At 34.6% G+C, this 18,836-nt stretch overlaps 1 protein-coding gene across 2 annotated transcripts; it reads left to right on the forward strand.

Moving 5' to 3' along the window:
* The first annotated feature begins 1,087 nt into the window (after positions 1-1,087).
* Positions 1,088-12,773, forward strand: LOC105137689 (HEAT/U-box domain-containing protein). 2 transcript variants are annotated; one of them, XM_011043524.1, is made up of 16 exons: positions 1,088-1,282; positions 1,388-1,493; positions 1,870-1,932; positions 2,058-2,135; positions 2,239-2,330; positions 2,577-2,679; positions 3,914-4,069; positions 4,619-5,277; positions 5,422-5,914; positions 6,124-6,653; positions 6,955-7,693; positions 8,515-9,220; positions 9,767-10,797; positions 11,061-11,519; positions 11,627-11,857; positions 12,181-12,773. In XM_011043524.1, exons 1-16 carry the CDS (start codon positions 1,221-1,223, stop codon positions 12,406-12,408), a joined length of 5,736 nt encoding a protein of 1,911 aa, XP_011041826.1. In that variant the 5' UTR covers positions 1,088-1,220; the 3' UTR covers positions 12,409-12,773. The 2 variants fall into 2 exon arrangements, with proteins under 2 accessions (XP_011041826.1, XP_011041827.1); XM_011043525.1 differs by lacking the exons at positions 1,088-1,282; positions 1,388-1,493; positions 1,870-1,932; ... (2 more) ...; positions 2,577-2,679; positions 3,914-4,069 and having other exon boundaries at positions 4,733-4,824; positions 4,908-5,277.
* Positions 12,774-18,836: the final 6,063 nt, after the last annotated feature.

Consider the following 18,836-nt stretch of genomic DNA (forward strand, 5'->3'; position numbering starts at 1 on the left):
TACAAAACTGGCAATCTTGTGCTTCATGATCCCACATTGGACATGCGAAGCAATGATCTTGGCGATAGTTGTCTAACCTAGCATGGGATCTGACTCCATTCAGGGCCTCTGTCATTAGGTTTCCAAGTTATCCGTGAATCACCACGACCTGGGTTAATCATTTGTTTAAAAGTACTCATTCCATTTTTCTTAAAAAATTCATTATAGCTGACTTGACCAAGTTTCATTCAAGTAGTTTAGCTAGGTTATTTAAGTTGCAGGTTAATTTGTCGTGTTACTCGAGTTATGGTCAACTCGCTTGGTCATCCAGTTTCATGAGGATATTCAAAATCCATGTAATTTCTATTTCATGGTGATGTGAAGTCTTGTTATTTCAGAAAATCCTACATTACTGAAGTTTTGCTTACGTCCTGAGCTGTGAAGCAACAAATAATGAAGCAATGAGTTCAGGGTCTTTTGGTTACCTAGCTAGCTGAAAGAAAATGTCATTGTGATATTAAACCTAATTTATTTGAGCTTGGATCAGGGGAATTGTTTGCCCTAATTTCCTGTTATTTATTGCTTGATATAATCACCAAATGGAGTATAATAACACTTGAGCAATTTTTATATTTTTAAAATAAAAAATATCATTATTATATTTATATGTTCAATATACATTAAGCCAATCAAGTATGTCCAATCAATAACTATACTATAATTAAAAACATTAATAATCAAACAATTTTAATCCATATAAATCTAATTAATAATTAAATTGGCATGTACAATTCACAATCTTTGAAAAAGACTAATGATTCTTTATTTTTTTTTAAAGGATGAATAACAAACTATTGAATTAATATGCTTTGAAGAAAAATAATATTTAATTTCACACAGTCTCATTTTTAAATATAATAAAATATTATAAGAAAAGAAACTTATCATGAAAAAAGTTCTAAAATAATCTTTTCATTGTATTTATAAAAAAATCTTCAGAAAAAAACATACATACCCAGGCTCCCCAAATCAGACTAGACGACTCATCATCCAATGGGTTCCATGAAAAATGACATGTCGTTCAAACACTTAGCCCTCCTTTCTCCTTCCGTGCTAGAAAGGTATCTCCAGCTTCAAATCCAGGAAAACACACAGAAAATCTCTCTCTCTCTCTCTAAAACCTCCGAAAATCATCCTTCTCCGGAGACGCTTCGTTGAAGAACAAATAGAGGGCGAATAAAATGGGCAGACAGAAAGGAGAAGCAGCAGCTAACAGAAGCAAGTCTCGCGCTTCCAGTAGCAGGTAGTTAATTAATTAGTTAGTTATTTTTTTATATTAAATCTTAAAGAGAAATTAATTTTTTTTAATTAAATGATAGTTTTGTGATTTTCTGATATGATTTTGCAGTCTTGCGGCGTCTCTAGTGCCGTCGGGTCCGGCGGCGGTAACGGTGGGGTTCGGTGGTTATATTGGTAGCTCTCGTTTTGACACAGATGATACTGCCGCCTTTTTGGTATGCGTGCTTTATGCTTCTGCTGAAGTTAAATTAAGTTGGCATTGGTTTTGTTAGTTCATTCTTGTAATTTGCGATTATTTGTGCCTAAATGATATTAATTTAGGGATTTCCGAACAGAAGTTTAAGAAAGTTTGTTGCTTTAGGGACGTAAAGTGCTTTCGCCCTGAAAAGACCAATTTTGTGCTTCTGAAAAAGCGCTTTTAAATGCAGGTTTTGTGATATGGATTGGTTTTGTTGGTGATTCATGCAATTAGTAAAGCTGATAGTGATTATTTGTATGCTGAAGGTGTAAAAATGGAAGCTTGTTGCTATGATGGTTTCTTGGATTTTTCTTTTTTTTTAAAAAAAATAATTTTTGTTTGTTTGTTTGTAGGATATAGATGGCGAAGTGGCACAACATGTAAAGCGATTAGGAAGGAAGGATCCTACTACAAAGGTAAGATATATCCCACTTTTTGTTAAGATGAACAAAAGAAAAGGGAACATTTGATCGTGCTTTGTGAATTACTGCATAGTAGTAGTAGAAGAAGCTTATTGTGGTGTTTTTAATGTTTTGGACAGCTTAAAGCTTTGCAAACTCTATCTGCTTTGTTCAAGGAAAAGTCTGGAAAGGAAATAGTTCTGATTATTCCACAATGGGTATAGTTTCTTTTCTTCTTTTTGATTTTCTATTTCCTCTGTCTCACTCTTATTTGAAGAAATTTATTCAGTTCACATTTTTTGAATGTTATTTTGCATTCAGGGTTATGAATACAAGAAGCTGTTGTTGGACTATAATAGAGAAGTTCGACGAGCCACAAATGAGACCATGACAAATCTTGTTACAGCGGTTGGGTAAAGGACATTTCTCCTTCATAATTCTTACTGGTGACTTTTGATTTTCCCTGCTGTGAAATAAGAACTATTTGGAAATATTAGTAAATGGATGGAATTCTGTACATCCTTTGTATTCTACCTTTTCTTATGCCATCATGTTGTCAGATTGTTAGAATGTTTTAGCTTCTTTTTAATATGATTGTTTAAGGGTGCATGATTCTTAGTCCATGCTAATAACTTGCTGTGGATCTTATTTTTTTTCAGAAGAGATTTAGCCCCGTATCTGAAGTCTTTGATGGGACCGTGGTGGTTTTCTCAATTTGATACAGTTCCTGAAGTTTCTTTAGCTGCCAAAAGATCATTGGAGGTTTGCTATCATTTCATTCAAGCTTTAGAAGGTTGCCATTGTTTCTTTTGCTCGAAGTGGCAGATAAGGGAAACTGCCAATAAAATAGCAGACAGATGCTGAAAAAGCAGTTTGCTGTTGTGAATGTCGAAATTTTCATGATCTATAAGAGGGGAAGAAACACACTGATAATTTATTTGATTAAGCCTGTTCAAATAGAGTTAAATGAAAATCAAGTGGGTGGCACTCCAGTCAGTATTCTGGAAGATTGATGGGGTAGACCTGTTTTATAATGTGGGCCTGCATTCTGGTCCATTCTAACACAACTTAGGTTATATTTGTCTGGAAATTACTCCTTAGAATTTCTGATATTCTTTTCTGAAATTTTGCATCGTGAATATCTGATTATACAAAGAGTAGGAATATATTCTTTTTTGAAATTTCATGATGCAACATACAACAAAGATAAAACTAGGGTTCTCAAGACCTAAGGTTACAAACCAAATTGTTGAGAAATCTAGGGAAAATTGTCTGATATTTTTATTAAATCTGAATAGTAGTCTTGATCTCCATAAAATAAACTAGACATCCCTATTTATATTATTAATAAAATCCTTTAAAGGAAAGGATTCCTAAGTAAAATTTACCTAATTAATAGAATTCATCTAGCATTAAGATTTCTTAATAGTAAAATACTAATTAAATTAAAAGTCCTAAGCTAAGTGGGAAACAAAAAATTAAAATCCAAAATTAACCAGCAAAATAATTAAAATAGAAAAACAGTAACTTTAAGTTTCATATGAGATGCTTCTTGGTTTTGTCAAGGACTTCTTTTCGGGCTTGACCTTGTCAATCTGGTCTATAAACTCCCGGGACAATTGTTCTATGTCATTTTGCATTGTGAATACCTGATTATACATACAAAGTGTGAATATCTGATTAACATTTTGCATTCTGTCTAAGGATACTCATGGTTAGCAGAAAATAAATTGACTGATATTTATATATATTGGTTTTTGACTTTGATTGCTCTGGTACAAATATTTTAGTTTTATTCCTTTCAGAAAAGAATGTTTGTTTAATTGGTATTTGCAAAGTGTTACTGGCTTCTTCATGAACTTTTGCTTCCATTTATTTCCGGGGCACAGTCCATTAATGCATGATAACCTCATGTGAGCTTTTAGTAAGCAACTAATGTTCAAGTTTTTGTTACTAATGAATTTGTTATGGTCTTACTGTATATTGTGTGCAACAGGCAGCCTTCCCAGCTCAGGAAAAGAGATTAGATGCCTTAATTCTATGCACATCTGAGATATTTATGTATTTGGAAGAAAACCTGAAGCACACACCACAAACCATGTCATCAGATAAAGTAACTGCTTTGGATGAATTAGAAGAGATGTACCAGCAGGTATGCTATGATTCTTTGTTTCTATCCCTTTCTTTGATTGATTAACTATTTTTTTTACCACTTATTTGTTCTCTATCTTTTGTTTTTCAATGTGCTATTAAAACGTACCATCTGCAGCTTGGATGATGGAGAAAATGAACATAAAATGACAAAAAGGAAAAATTTTAAAGGTTTTACTCCAATGACAGTAAACATTAAGTTCAAAGCAAATCAGTTCATGTGATGTAAAAAATGTGTATCTTGATCAAAATATTCTTGGATAATCCATGAAAATATATAAAATTTGTTTAGAATTGAAATTTGAGTTTTGACTAATTAAATTTCAAAAATTTTATTTTTATGTTATCTTTGAAATGAAAGACTGATAATAGTCAAAATCATGGTTTTTTTTTTTCCTTCTAAAAGCTGGTGTGTTTTCTAAAACCTGATGTTTCTGTTCTCAAAATCTTACCTCAATTGTTGCTACTGGGTCTGCTTTACGTAGCCCCTTTGGTGTTTTGCTGTTTTCTCACTAATGAATTTGTTGGTATTTTTTTTTTGTGATTTTAGGTGATATCTTCATCATTACTGGCATTGGCCACTCTTCTTGATGTTTTGGTCTGTATGCAATCTGAGAGACCTGGTTTTGAGAACATAACCTCAGAACCAAAACATGCTTCAAAGGCTAGGGAAACTGCTATTTCCTTTGGTGAAAAGTTGTTTTCTACTCAGAACTATTTTCTTGACTTTCTGAAGTCCAAAACCCCTGCAATCCGGTCAGCGACATATTCTGCATTAAAGAGTTTCATTAAAAATATTCCTGATGCTTTTAATGAAGGAAATATGAAAACTCTTGCAGCTGCAATACTTGGTGCTTTTCAGGAAAAGGATCCTACTTGTCATTCATCAATGTGGGATGCACTATTATTATTTTCAAAAAGATTTCCTGACAGCTGGACTTTGTTCAATGTTCAGAAAACTGCAATGAACTGGTTGTGGAATTTTCTTAGAAATGGGTGCTTTGGATCTCAGCAGGCCTCTTATCCTGCTCTCGTTATATTGCTAGACATTCTGCCTCCAAAAGCAATCTCTGGAGAAAAGTTTTTTATTGATTTTTTCCAAAACCTATGGGATGGAAGGAACTCATCCAATGCGACAAATCCGGATCGTCTAGCATTTTTTTGTGCACTTAAAGAATGTTTTCTATGGGGGCTATGTAATGCATCTAGGTGCGATTTTGCTTAGCTGTTCTCATGACATTCTATCTTCAGTTTCATACAATTGCTTGTGTCCAATGATGGATTTGGTGATCTCGTTTAGTATTTTTGGGTATTTGTTTTAGTTTTATGGTATTCTAACTCTTTTGATGTCAGGATTTGTGATGATTCAGATTCCACACATCATTTTCAAGTCAGTCTTGTGGACAATATTCTTGTGAAACTTCTGTGGCAAGAATACCTATTTTCTGTCAGATTGAAGAATCAGGATGGAGTAACCTCTGGAGCACCTGGGAATTCTTTGGAGCATGGAAACTTACCTTTTCACCATAAATCAGTAGAACCACTGAAGATCAAGTATTCTAGGAGTTATTTTCAAGAGTTGGGAAAATGTATTGTGGAAATTCTATCTGGTATTTATTTACTGGAGCATGATCTGCTTTCTACTTTCTCTGTGGTATTTAAGGAAAACTGCCTCCGGATGTTTCAGCCAATGGAAAACACAGAAAGTACTACTGAGAATGTAGAACAGGTCATTAAGTTCTTGTCACTGCTGGAAAAACATTCTGTGCGAAAAGGTGAAAGTTGGCCCTTGGTTTATGTAGTGGGACCAATGTTGGCGAAGTCTTTCCCGTTGATAAGATCTCATGTAAGTTAATGTTGCTCAACTTAACTCATAAAATGCTTAGCAAGGATTGTATTTGTAGAATTTTATGATTTTTTACAATTTTGTTTCCAAATCCTCGAAGAGAGCTCGTATTTTGTTTTTAAGTTGACAACTTTCTCTTTCTTTCATATTGTTGTTTAATATCACATTCTTACTCACATATTTACTCTTAAATTTTCTCTTGATCTCAGGACACACCATATGGTGTGAGACTTTTATCAGTTGCAGTTTCATTATTTGGCCCGCAGAAGATAGTCCAAGAACTTTGCATCTACAATGAAGCAAATTCATCCTATCATGTACCTGCCCACAAAGACAGAGAATTGGGACCTCAGCTTTTCATGCAAGTTTTCGAAGGAACATTTGTTCCTTGGTGTTTGCTTGAATATAATTCCTCCCCCAGTGCTCGACTTGATCTATTGCTTGCATTGCTCAATGATGAATATTTCTCCGAGCAATGGCAGATGATCCTTTCATATGCAATTAATCAAGAAAAATCTGAATCTGAGCCTGGGCCACAGGAAGTTCATTACTTAGATCTGTTGGCAATGCTTTTAGAAAAAGTGAGAACTGAAATTGCAAGGACGAAGATGAATAATGATTTCATTCACCAGTTCTGGTTCACACCAGACAAGTGGCAGCATGAGCTTCTGGAATCAGCTGCAGTTGCGGTTGCGTGTTCACCTTCTCCCCATATGACTTCTTCTGCTCGCTTTTTGTGGTAAGTGAACCGAATCTTATTATAATACATTATTCTGTATAGCTGAATGTAAAACAATGATTACCATGGTAGTAAAAATCACTGATCATATTTACTCTGTATAGGTTATTAAACATTATGTTCTAATTAATTGGTTTATTTATGCTTCTGCATTTCTGAGCTGCAAAGATAGACATACATTGAATGTGTTCCCTAAATATGAATCTGCATTTTCAGTACCAGAGGAGCATAAGTTGATAAATCCGAGTCTTTAATTCTGCTAACTCCATTCCATGACTTCTCTTATATGTCTTATCTGCAGTGCGGTCCTTGGTGGCTCAAGCAAAGACAATTGTGTATCTTTCGCCTCCAAAAATGCAATGGTTCTGATATTTACAATAGTTTTCAAAAAGTTGGTTGCTTTCGGTCTTGAGTCCTCTTTCAGTGTTGTGAGAGATTCATGTGCTTTATTAGTTGCTGGATCGACCAATTTTGCAGTGGAAAATGAAAGTTCCATAAACAAAACTGAGACAGCTCAGTTTGCTCTGAAAGTACTCTGTGGCAGCTTCTTTTGCCTAAAGACAGTCAGCAATGAAATTGAGCTGGTTTCAGGTATTTTGACTTTGGTATTTATCATGGGCTGGGAGAATAGCTTGGATACATTGGAAGAAGATGTCCTTAATGATGAATCAAAGGAAAAAATCAGGGGTAGGTTGAGATTTGGTGAATCTTTGAATGGTTTCTGTTCCAAGATGAATAATGAATTTTGGAAAAGCCTCGGCATTGACAATAGAAAGAGATTGGGAAGTAATTTGGTTCACTTTATTAGGTCTGTCATATTCAAGGAAGATAAACTTGGTGCGGATAAGATAACCACTCTGTGCTTTTTTTGGGTTCTTGAAATTCTTGAATGTCTCTGCCATGACCATGATGAGGAACAAAATCTGTTAGACCAGCTTCTTAGCAAGAATGATACTTGGCCGTTTTGGATCATTCCAGATTTTAGTGCTCCAAAAGGATTGGTTAACTTAAATGCTGGAGCAGTCTCTGTTGATATCTATGTGAGTTGCATTTTGATCATTATTCTTGCTCACTTGTAGCAGTAAGGATTGTTGTTTGTTACTTTTTTGTGATCATTTTTGTTCTTTGTTTGATTTGTTCTTATATATCTCATTTTCCTTTTTGTTTCCAGTTCTTTAATACACTTAAATGAGACATGCCTATTGGGTTTAAGAATTTAAGATCTTTTTCTCTGTCTCATTTGAAAGCCTATGGGGGGGCCCTTGGTTCTATTGATTGGTTTTTGTCAGAGGTTCCTTTTAACTTGGTCCTTTAATCCAAATATGTCATAATACCATATTTGCTTCTTCATTGCTTCTTCATTGTTTAACTTTTTTCTTTCTTGGTTGTGTAAGCAGTTTGCATTTGGCTGGTTTATTATCTTCCACCCCAACATGCTTAACTGCATTTCTATCATGTTTAACAGTCTGCATTTTTCAAAGTTATCTTATCTTCATTGCTTGGTAGCCTGTAGTTAGTATGCTTTTTGTCTTATATTTTCATAACTTTTTTTCTTCTTCCAATTTTTTCAAAACTGGTTTAAATTTTTAGATGGTCTTTAGGCCCTGTATGGAAAGCCCTTTTAAGTGGTTATAGTTTTATATAATAAAAAATGGCTCATCATTTACATAATTTGAGAGTAATTATTTATATGTGTGAATGCTGTTTTGGTTGATTCTGGAAATCAAGTATCTTTTTGTCTGAAAGATTTATGTACAATCTTTCAGGCAGATCTTCAATAAATGATTTGTTACATTGTCTTACCATTTTAACTCATATAAATCATTACAATTAATGAAGTACAATCAAATGCTGAGTGCAGGCCACTGGGAATCTCAAATTTGTTTCTTTAGTTGACAAGCTCATCTTGAAAATTGGGCTCAATAGAGTTATAACAGGCTGTGTTGAAAACACTTTTTCAAACCCCCTGAAGGAGACAGCTGAAGAAGAGATTACTTCTCGAGCCTGGCTTGCTGCTGAAATATTATGCACGTGGAAATGGCCAGGAGGTAGTGCTGTAGCTTCTTTCTTGCCTCTTCTGAGTGCAGGTTGCCGGAGTGGAAATTATCCTTTCCAGGAAAGCCTTTTAGATTCCATCTTCGACATCTTACTTGATGGTGCTCTTGTTCATGGAGAAAGTGGTACACAAAGTTCATTTAATCTATGGCCTGCTTTTGGTGATGAATTGGAAAAGGTTGAAGAACCATTCTTGAGAGCTCTTTTATCTTTATTAGTCAATCTGTTCAAAGAAAATATATGGAAAGGAGACAAAGCTATAAGACTGTTTGACCTACTCATACATAAGCTTTTTATCGGTGAAGCAGTAAACCAAAATTGTTTGAAGATTCTGCCTGTGATTGTTAGTGTTCTTGTCCATCCATTATGTCAGAGAAGCATCGAATCAGAGGAATCTAACAGTGATTCTCAAGTTGCTTCTTTGGGTGAAAAACGGATGCAGGATACTGTTAAAGACTGGCTACGAAGGCTTTTATCCTTCCCACCTTTAGTTACATGGCAGGCAGGACAAGGTAAACACATGCTTATTTAAAAATACAAGGTTTTGTTCATGTTATAGTCTGGTATCATTTTCTTGGCTTAGGAAATGTTCCATTGTTAGAACTGAATTAGGATTATGTGTCACTATGATAGGGAACCAACACTCACCCTTGCTACTGTTGGTCGTTCTCTCCTTTTCTTTTGGTTGGTGTAGATGCCACTCAGTGAGATTGAGGAAAACTTAATTTGCCAAACACTTGACATATCCAGGAGCATTGAATGTTGATGAACCATTATTGTGGCTAAAATGCAGAAACACTCCCTGCAATATAGTTCATTGATCGACACCTTGTCAATATTAAAATGTTTGAATTTGACCTCAGTGATATTAGGATATTCTGGTTATGGTTATACCCCATCCATACCTCAGGGCTTAGAATCAAATAAGATTGTAGGCCTGTGCTATAAGGGGTTTGTACGGTCTAGCCATTATATTTTAAATTCAAGTGGATCCATTTATTAAATATTTCCTTGAATTAAAATGAAATTTACACAACTAACTTCTTTATCAATCTTAGATATGGAAGAATGGTTCCAACTGGTTATTGCTTGCTATCCTCTTAGTGCAATGGATGATACAAAATCATTGAAGCTGGTGAGGGAAATAAGTCCTGAGGAGAGAATACTCATACTTGATGTATTCAGAAAGCAGAGACATGGTGTTAGTGCATTAGTAGCTTCAAATCAACTACCACTGTTCCGGATGTTGCTATCAAAGTTAACGGTTCTTTCTGTTGGTTATTGCTGGACTGAATTTACTGAAGAAGACTGGGAGTTTTTCTTCTCAAATTTGAGGTCCTGGATTCAGTCGGCAGTTGTGATCATGGAGGAAGTCACGGAAAATGTGAATGATCTTATCACCAACAGCTCTACTTCTGAAAATTTTGATGTTTTTAAGAACCTTGAGAAGATTGTTTTGATCCCGGACCCTTATCCTATAACTGTTGCTATTAATGCCTTGGCATCCTTTTCTTTATTTTGCGCTATTTCGGAACTCCAACAACCTGCTGAGGATAACCACCTGAGAGCAGAAAGATGGGATTCTACCAGAGATAGAATCCTAGAAGGCATTCTTCGGTTGTTCTTTTGCACAGGCATTGCGGAGTCCATAGCAAGTTCCTACAGTGTTGAAGCTACATCCATTGTAGCAGCAACTCGGTTTAATAATCCTCACTTCTGGGAGTTGGTGGCCTCAATCGTGGTTAAATCATCGCAACATGCTAGAGACAGAGCAGTGAAATCAGTTGAATTTTGGGGTTTAAGCAAAGGGCCGATTAGCTCTTTGTATGCTATCCTGTTCTCCTCTACTCCATTTCCGCCATTGCAGTTTGCTACTTATGTTATTCTCTCAACTGCACCTATTTCACAGTTGGCTATTCTTGAAGAAGACACTGCATGTTCCTTGGATGGCGAGACTAGTGGTGACCGGAATTCAGGTGCTCTTGAAATGTCATCAGAAAGAAACATACGTTTGAAGGAGGAATTATCTCTTATGATTGAAAAGCTACCTGATGAAATTTTTGAAGTTGATTTAATATCTCAAGAACGGGTAAAGTTTCTTGATTGCTATATTTTGTTTGTTTTCTTGTTTGAATTTAAATGTCTGCAGTAGCTAATGATGAGGACAGGAAAAATAACTAAATTCCCTTTTAGTTTAGCTTCTTGCTACTGGTAGAGGATTGAGAAATTCCTAATTTCTATTCCCTATTAACTACCAAAAAACTTAAAATGATCAAATGGAAGCATATAATCAAATAATAATCTGAGAAGGTTTGCTTGGTTTTCCACTAGCTAATATCATCAAATTTGCAGGTAAATGTGTTCCTTGCTTGGTCTTTATTGCTATCACATTTGTGGTCATTATCATCATCATCATCTGCAAGGGAGCAATTAGTCCAGTATGTGCAAGATTCTGCTAATTCATTGATATTAGATTGCCTTTTCCAGCATATTCCTCTGGAATTGTGTCAGGCACATAATCTTAAGAAGAAAGACATGGAGCTTCCTGTAGACATTTCGGAGGCTGCTAGTGCAGTAAAAACTGCCATCACAACAGGGTCACTATTGTTTTCCATTGAAACGCTGTGGCCTATTGAACCCAAGAAAATGACTTCGCTTGCTGGGGCTTTGTTTGGACTGATGCTTTGCATTCTTCCTGCTTATGTTCGGGGATGGTTTACTGACTTGCGTGACCGCACTGCATCATCTCTTATTGAATCATTTACAAGAACATGGTGTAGTCCTCCTCTTATTGTGAACGAACTGTCTCAGGTGATAGTTTGAATTCTTGGAAGGTTCATTTTATATAATTTCAAAAGGTCTGGCAATCTATGCTAATTTATTATCGCTTAGATCTAATATAATTTCTTTTGATGCAGATAAAGAAAGCCAATTTTGCTGATGAGAATTTTTCAGTCAGTGTGAGCAAATCAGCAAATGAAGTCGTTGCTACATATATGAAGGATGAAACAGGAATGGATCTAGTTATTCGTCTTCCTCCATCTTATCCATTACGCCCTGTGGATGTTGAATGTATGCGAAGTCTGGGAATCAGTGAAGTGAAGCAGAGGAAATGGTTGATGTCAATGATGTTGTTTGTTCGCAATCAGGTAAATGCAAAGGGTGTTATTTTTATTTCCTGTTATTGTCACAGAGATACTTACGCTGCTATGGTGCAGCTTATGTGTGGTTTAGAAAGCTGGGTATTTCCTTTATAGACCAGAAACTCAAGTTCTTAAAGCTAAGTTTAAATCTTAGAAATCCTAGGCATATATTACAATCTTAATTATGAACCATATCCATTTATGGTCTTAAAAAGAGGAAAGTAACAACGAAATGGGAAAAGGTAATAATTGTTGGTTTTCAATAAATGGTGATATCATTAATTTAAAGACATTTTAGCTGATCAAGATGCTTCTTATTTGTGATGCAGAATGGAGCCTTAGCAGAAGCTATACAGACATGGAAAAGCAATTTCGACAAGGAATTTGAAGGTGTCGAGGAGTGCCCAATATGTTATAGTGTCATTCATACGACCAACCACAGCCTTCCTCGGCTTGCCTGCAGAACTTGCAAGCACAAGTTCCATTCGGCTTGCCTCTACAAGTGGTTCTCAACCTCACACAAATCATCATGTCCACTGTGCCAGTCTCCATTCTGACCTCGACATCAATTTTGAGTCATAGATCTTGTGGAAATTCCCTTTCTGACATTGACTACTCTTATCAATAAGTTAGGAATCCATGCATGCACGGGGCAAAATTTGTTATCCCTTTTCAAATGCAGGCTTCGTTGGCAAGAACTATCAAGTTCTCTTACTATTTTTGTTTTTCTTCATTTTTGGAGCAATGCTACTAGAAAAATCATGGCTACTTGATTAATGTACATTAATGTGAAATACTCAGACACCATCAACTATAAGCAGTGTATACAGTTAGTCTATGTATCAAATTTTCCCAAGAATTTTGCCACTAGTTCAGACGACTGTTTATATACATTTCAATGTTTACTCATTTAGTTTTTTGCCCGTGTTTGGTTCAAGAGATAAAAGATGGAGACATTGAATTCATATACTTTCAAACAAAAACAGGAACTCTGTCATAACCAAACATTGTTTAAGTGAACAAGATGTCCAAAACCAAGAATCCTTTCATTTTGACAATGGTCAAAAAGCCATTTCCAAACCAAAACAGGAACTCTGTCATAACCAAACGTTGTTTAAGTGAACAAGATGTGCAAAACCAAGAATCCCTTCATTTTGACAATGGTCAAAAAGCCATTTGAAAATAACAAGGGAGGAAGCATTTGGCTAGTTCTGCATTGTCGAAAGAATCCAGCCTTGTTGAAGGGGAAAGCAAGTGTGCTACATTGTTTATGTAGTCTGCTTTTTAAGCATGTGCATTCCTTTACATACCTGTGACGGTAATGGCAAACAGCATCTGATTCATCTAAAATATATCGAGGTAAATTAACACGAGCATCTAGAGGAACATGAGGCAAGTCCTTGCGCAACTTTACAACTGCTGTTGAATTGGACCGTTATGAAGTGCACATTCACTGGGCTCCAACCAGCAGTCCAGAGCTCGATAAATTGATTATCTAGGACCAAATTATGTCCATGGTGGAAGAAAATCTCAAGGGCCAATCCTCGAGGCATGTAGAAGGATGATCAATAGAATAATAATGTGAGGTCTCTACAAGGTACATCTGCAACATATACACATGCTCATTTCAACTAAAAACAGTGGAATGATACTACGCCATAAATCTCAGACGTCGCTGGAACAATGTGAGCAGTAAAATTTGCCACAAAATGCTAAACAGAACATTGAATCAAAGACTTGACAAAGATGGGCATTTGATACTGACCACTGCAAGTTCTCTAGCAATGTACTGGTCGACATGAACGCAGAGTTACTGGTTCCTCATACTTGCTGAATGTAAACCATTTGTAATACTGGAGTAGAAGTAATAGCAACAAATAAGAAAGATAGATACATCAGTAACTCAGGAATGACTATAAAATTAGCACAATTAAGGCACTTAATGACATGATTTGGGAATTTGATTCCAGAATCTGCCTCACTTGATCAATTGCAAAGAGAACAGGAATATCCTTCACAAATGACTACTCTTTCCTCAAGCGACTCCCTACTCCAACAGCTGCATGAGTGTGTTTGATTCCTATTTGAACCAGGTCATACAAAGTCGAGTTTTCGGGCACTGGCATCGAATCAACTCCTTTTGAAAAATCCAATTCCAGCACCGTCTCCAAGTAGAACAGGATCGAATATATGGCATGACAATTACTTCGAGTGAGATTCATTGTATTTCACAAAATCCTGCAGAGATAACCAATATGGAAAATACAAACTCTTTGTAAGAACAATGTGCATATATATCAGGAAAAACAAGGAAGTAAACGACCAAGAAGTCGATAACGGACACATCCACACATTCAGAAGTATCATTTGTAGAAAAGAGAATCATGATAGTAGAAGAATAAATTAGTTGTTAGAAAAGGATCTTTGTATAAATAGCAAGTCTTGTATTGAGTATGGGTAAGTAATAACACTGAAGTCTTTCTGTATTTGCAGGAATTCTCTCTTCCTTTCTACTTTCTTCTATCTTTATTACCACTTCTTGTATTGTTAAGAGCAGCTCTTGAAAATTTGGTATCATAGACACTTCCCAAGAGAAAATGAAGGTAGCATTTTTTGCTCTTAGATAACCAAAGATGGTGGAAAATAACAAAGTTAAAGCCTTGGAGGAACATGGCAAACAAGTGGACGAGCAGATACAGGTTCTCCAACAAGAATTACTGGAATCCAAGGAAGAAAAAAAAGAGACAATGGTGGGAGCAGACTAAATGGAACGAGCAGTTAATGTGCAAATGGAAAATCTGATAGCTACAATCAAAACATTCAGGGGGGGACAAGATATAGAGAAAGAAGCAAGGAATCAGTCCGATCATGGAGGTATGATCCGTAGGCAGCAACATCATAATCAAGAAGAACCAGCAGGCTTTAACATAGGGCACATGAATATTTACAATGAAACTCTTCATAAGGTGGAACTGTCAGCATTTCATGGTGATAATCCTCAGGGTTGGATCAGAAAATGTAGAAAGTTTTTCAAGTTACATTTCATCCAAGTTCACCAATAGACTGACATTGCTTCCCTTTTATTTGGAAGGAAAAGCAGAAGTGTGATACAGAGGGACTGGTGATCATTATTTAACTAATTAGGAAGAATTTTTATGAGCCATGTATATGCGATTTTGTAGCAAGTAAGATGTGGTGGAAGAATTCAACAAGTTGACACATGAAAAAGGAATGGAAGAGTATGTTGAAAGGTTTGAGGAACTCAAGTACTTAATGCATGAGAACTTCGAACCGTTCACTTATGGATTCATACTACATTTCAAGCTTCATTAGTGGCCTTAGAGATGATATCAGACCTTCATTGAAGATATTGAAGTCTGCAACATTGATACAAACATTTGACCAAACAAGATGCCAGGAGGAGCCTAATCTTGCAATGGCTAAAAAGAATAAGATGGTATCCAAAGTTTCATTTCCTTTCAACAATGGAAGACCAACAGGTAACACACCCTTTAAGACCTCCAATGCAAGAATTGACTCACCGGTTTGGGATGAACACATGCCTGAAACATTATATGAATAAAGGAGAAGGTGAGGTCAGTGTTTTAAATTGATTCATCAGTAGTCTCCGTGGTGTTAGATAAAGCAGTTTCTTATTCATCAAGACCAGATTTCTTTAGGTTCTTATTTGCCTTTTGATTGTTGGTTTCGTTGTTACCTTTATAAGCTTATGATTAGCCTGATTTTGCAGAAAAAGTAATTGTGAAGAGGTGGTTAAGATATTGGGATGATGGGTTTCGGATTCAATTGAGGATTCTTCAGTGAGGATCTTCCAAGAAGCCTTAACATTTCTAAGTTTTTATGATTTTTGATGATTTGTTCGTGCCTTGTGGTTTTGTCTTGACGAGGTTTTGGATCTTTGAGGTTTCCAAGAAGAAAGGGTGTGTTTGAATTATGGAAAAGTATTGGGGTGTTTTTGGTCATTCACAAGGAGGAAGGTTGGGCCTTTTGTTATTGGTCTCGAGAGCCCAAATTTAGGCATGGAATGGATCTCAAAGTTGTTATTTGTTGGGCTGTGAAGTGTATTGTGTGCTTCTCTAACAGGTAATGGCATTGAGTTCAAGCCCAAATTATTAATAACCTTTTTTTAAAGGTTAAATTGGATACATAATTTGATATATAGTTCATGGAATTTTAATTTCGAGTTCATCGTTATTAATTTCTTGGCCATTTCAAATTAACTCTTTATCTAGATTTTTATGATACTAAATATGGAACTAGTGAAATTATGAAATTTTTTATGGTGTTCATCCTTCTATTAATTTATTATATGTTAGCCCCATTTTAAAAGATATATAAATAGATGATTAAAAAGAAATTAAATATGGAATTTTAAAAAAATAATTAAAATATTCTCACTTATATTTTTCTCCTCCTCCTTGTATCCATCTCTCTTTTACAATTATTACTAGTTATTCCTCGAGTACCATAAGATTTCTCTTCAAATTATGAAGTTATAGTCCATATCATATAAGAATAATGCTATATATATATATATATATATATTATCTTTCAACACCACCTCCCTCTCTCTCTAAATATACACTCTTTCTATCTCTATCTTAATCCCTTCCTTTTTACATTTTTTTTTATTTTAATATATGCTCTTGTTAATCTAAAAAATATTATGAATGTTTTGATTTGATGTTCAAACCATAGAAATAAGAAATAGTCATCAATAAATTAGAATTACATACAAGAAAATTAACAAAGAAAAATATGCTTTGATTAGTTTTGCAGTTTGTTTTGGTATAAAGTATGGCAATTCTAAAATTGAAATAACAATTGTAAAATCTTGATGGGTTCATGTTGATTAATAAAATAAATAAATTATAATTTCAAATTATAATTAAACGACCTCATAATTTACATAGATAAAATTTAAAGTTTAATGGACATAAACTTAGTTTGTCTTTTATTTTTTTTATTTTTTTAAAAGATATATATATATATATATGCATGGTAACCTGACCATAATACAAGTTCGAGTTTCCTATAAAATAATTTTTTAAATCATAATTTTTTTTTTAAATTATAAAAAATTATTTTTATCATTTTAAAAAAGTTTGTTTGAACTACACAATTAAATTATAAAAAAATATTTTTATCGTTTTAAAAAAGTTTGTTTGAACTACACAATATGACAAACCTCTTAATAAGTAACCCTCTTAAAGTATATAAAACATTATCTTATTTAATCAAGTGGGTGTTTTACCGAAAGCAAATGAATTATACCATTTTACAATTGGAAGTTTCAAGGTTAATCAAGAGATTGATTTATAATCAAACAACTAATTACCGTAAAGTAGAGATACACTAACCCCACAAGAAAAATGCAAGTGATTAAGCCTTGAAAGTTTCGAGTCGTAGAGTTGATATATAGCCTACGAATTTCTAACTCTCTCTCTCACACGCACACACATTATATATATATATATATATATACTCGTAAGTGCTCACCACTTGTAAACTCCACTTGTAAATATCAAGAGAAAAGGTAAATCAAGACCAGCTAATAATGAATGTAAGTGCTCATCCTAATTTATGTAATTGTACATATATATATATATATGGATTCATTGTGCGCCTTTAGACTCGTAGCTAGCTAATGCCTTCTCATTGTTGGTGCTCGTCCAAGAATGATAACACAATCATGTCAAGGATACCAATGCGAAAATTACTAAACGATATGTAGGCAATTAGCTGTTTGTCTGAATCCTCCAATCAATGCATTGCATATGTACATCTTTGCATATTGCATATGACTTCTAATATATGTTAATTAATTTGTAGCCCAGTAATTTTAGTAAGCTACATGCAATTAATTTTAAATTATAGCGGCATCCAAAATATATCTAGTAGGGATTATAATAAACTAACTTTCAATATATTACTATAAAAAGATTCTAGGACTAGGGTCATAACCTAACAATCATAATCAATGACTTTTTATTAAAATGATGTAGCGAAAGCTTCTGAAGAAATAAGACGCAACCTATTTTTAGAAAAAATCGTTTGAATTCTCGAACAAAAAATTACACTTAAATCCATGAGTTTACATATTAAAGTTCTTAAAGAAAAAATTCTTTATTGAATTAATGAAAAGAAGCAACCTTTATATAGGCTACAAATCCTAATTTAACTAATACTATAACTGTTTAGGAAAGAAATAACTAGAATAAGAAAAGCAAATACTACAGCTGAAAAAATAAATAAATCTTGATATTACAATATCAATTAAGAATCTTAAATACGGAAGCAATATGACAAAAAGGTACTTCAATAGTAACTGCAATTCCTAATTTCTCTGCAGTTATATTATATCCTGCAATCTGCTCTTCCTATGTAGACTGTTCTACATCAATCTTCCCTGCGTGAAAAGAACTCCGACTTTGAAGAAGTTAAGTGAGAAGATATTATATCAGGAGGATGATGCTCATACAAATCTGCAACATAAAAAGTAGAAGAAATGAGCATATCTACAGGATGCAACATAGAAAGTAGAAGAAATGAGCATATCTACAGGAAGCTTTACAACATATGCATTGTCATTAATTTTCTATAGGATCTAGACAGGTCCATATTTCTTGTCTTTCAACTTGTTATATGCTCTTACAAGCAGTCTTCCTTTGCGCAAAGAAACCATCACAAGGTCCCCTTCTTGAAATGTTTGGACCCTCCTCTTTTTATCAACTACAATTTTATATTTGGCATTAGAAGCCTTTAAATTTTGTCATACTTCTTTTTGAATGGCCTTTATGTGATTTGCCATATTTTCTGCTGCAATACTTAAACCTAGTAGTTTTGACAGAGGAACTAAGTCTAACGCATGACACTGTGGATAATAATAAACAATCTGAAATGGTGTCTTCCCAATGAATCGGTTGAGCATATTGTTATAAGCAAACTCAGCTTGTGCCAGAGT

This window comes from Populus euphratica, unplaced genomic scaffold (genome assembly GCF_000495115.2).
Source record: "Populus euphratica unplaced genomic scaffold, PopEup_1.0 scaffold69.1, whole genome shotgun sequence".
Lineage (NCBI taxonomy): Eukaryota > Viridiplantae > Streptophyta > Magnoliopsida > Malpighiales > Salicaceae > Populus > Populus euphratica.

What these genes read in the sequence shown, in the direction of transcription:
- LOC105137689 (XM_011043524.1), top strand. Translation starts at nt 1,221, where the DNA reads ATGGGCAGACAGAAAGGAGAAGCAGCAGCTAACAGAAGCAAGTCTCGC. An exon ending in CTGCCAAAAGATCATTGGAG is followed by an intron (nt 2,680 to 3,913) that starts GTTTGCTATCAT and finishes TGTGTGCAACAG; the next exon opens with GCAGCCTTCCCAGCTCAGGA. An exon ending in TGTTGTTTGTTCGCAATCAG is followed by an intron (nt 11,858 to 12,180) that starts GTAAATGCAAAG and finishes TTTGTGATGCAG; the next exon opens with AATGGAGCCTTAGCAGAAGC.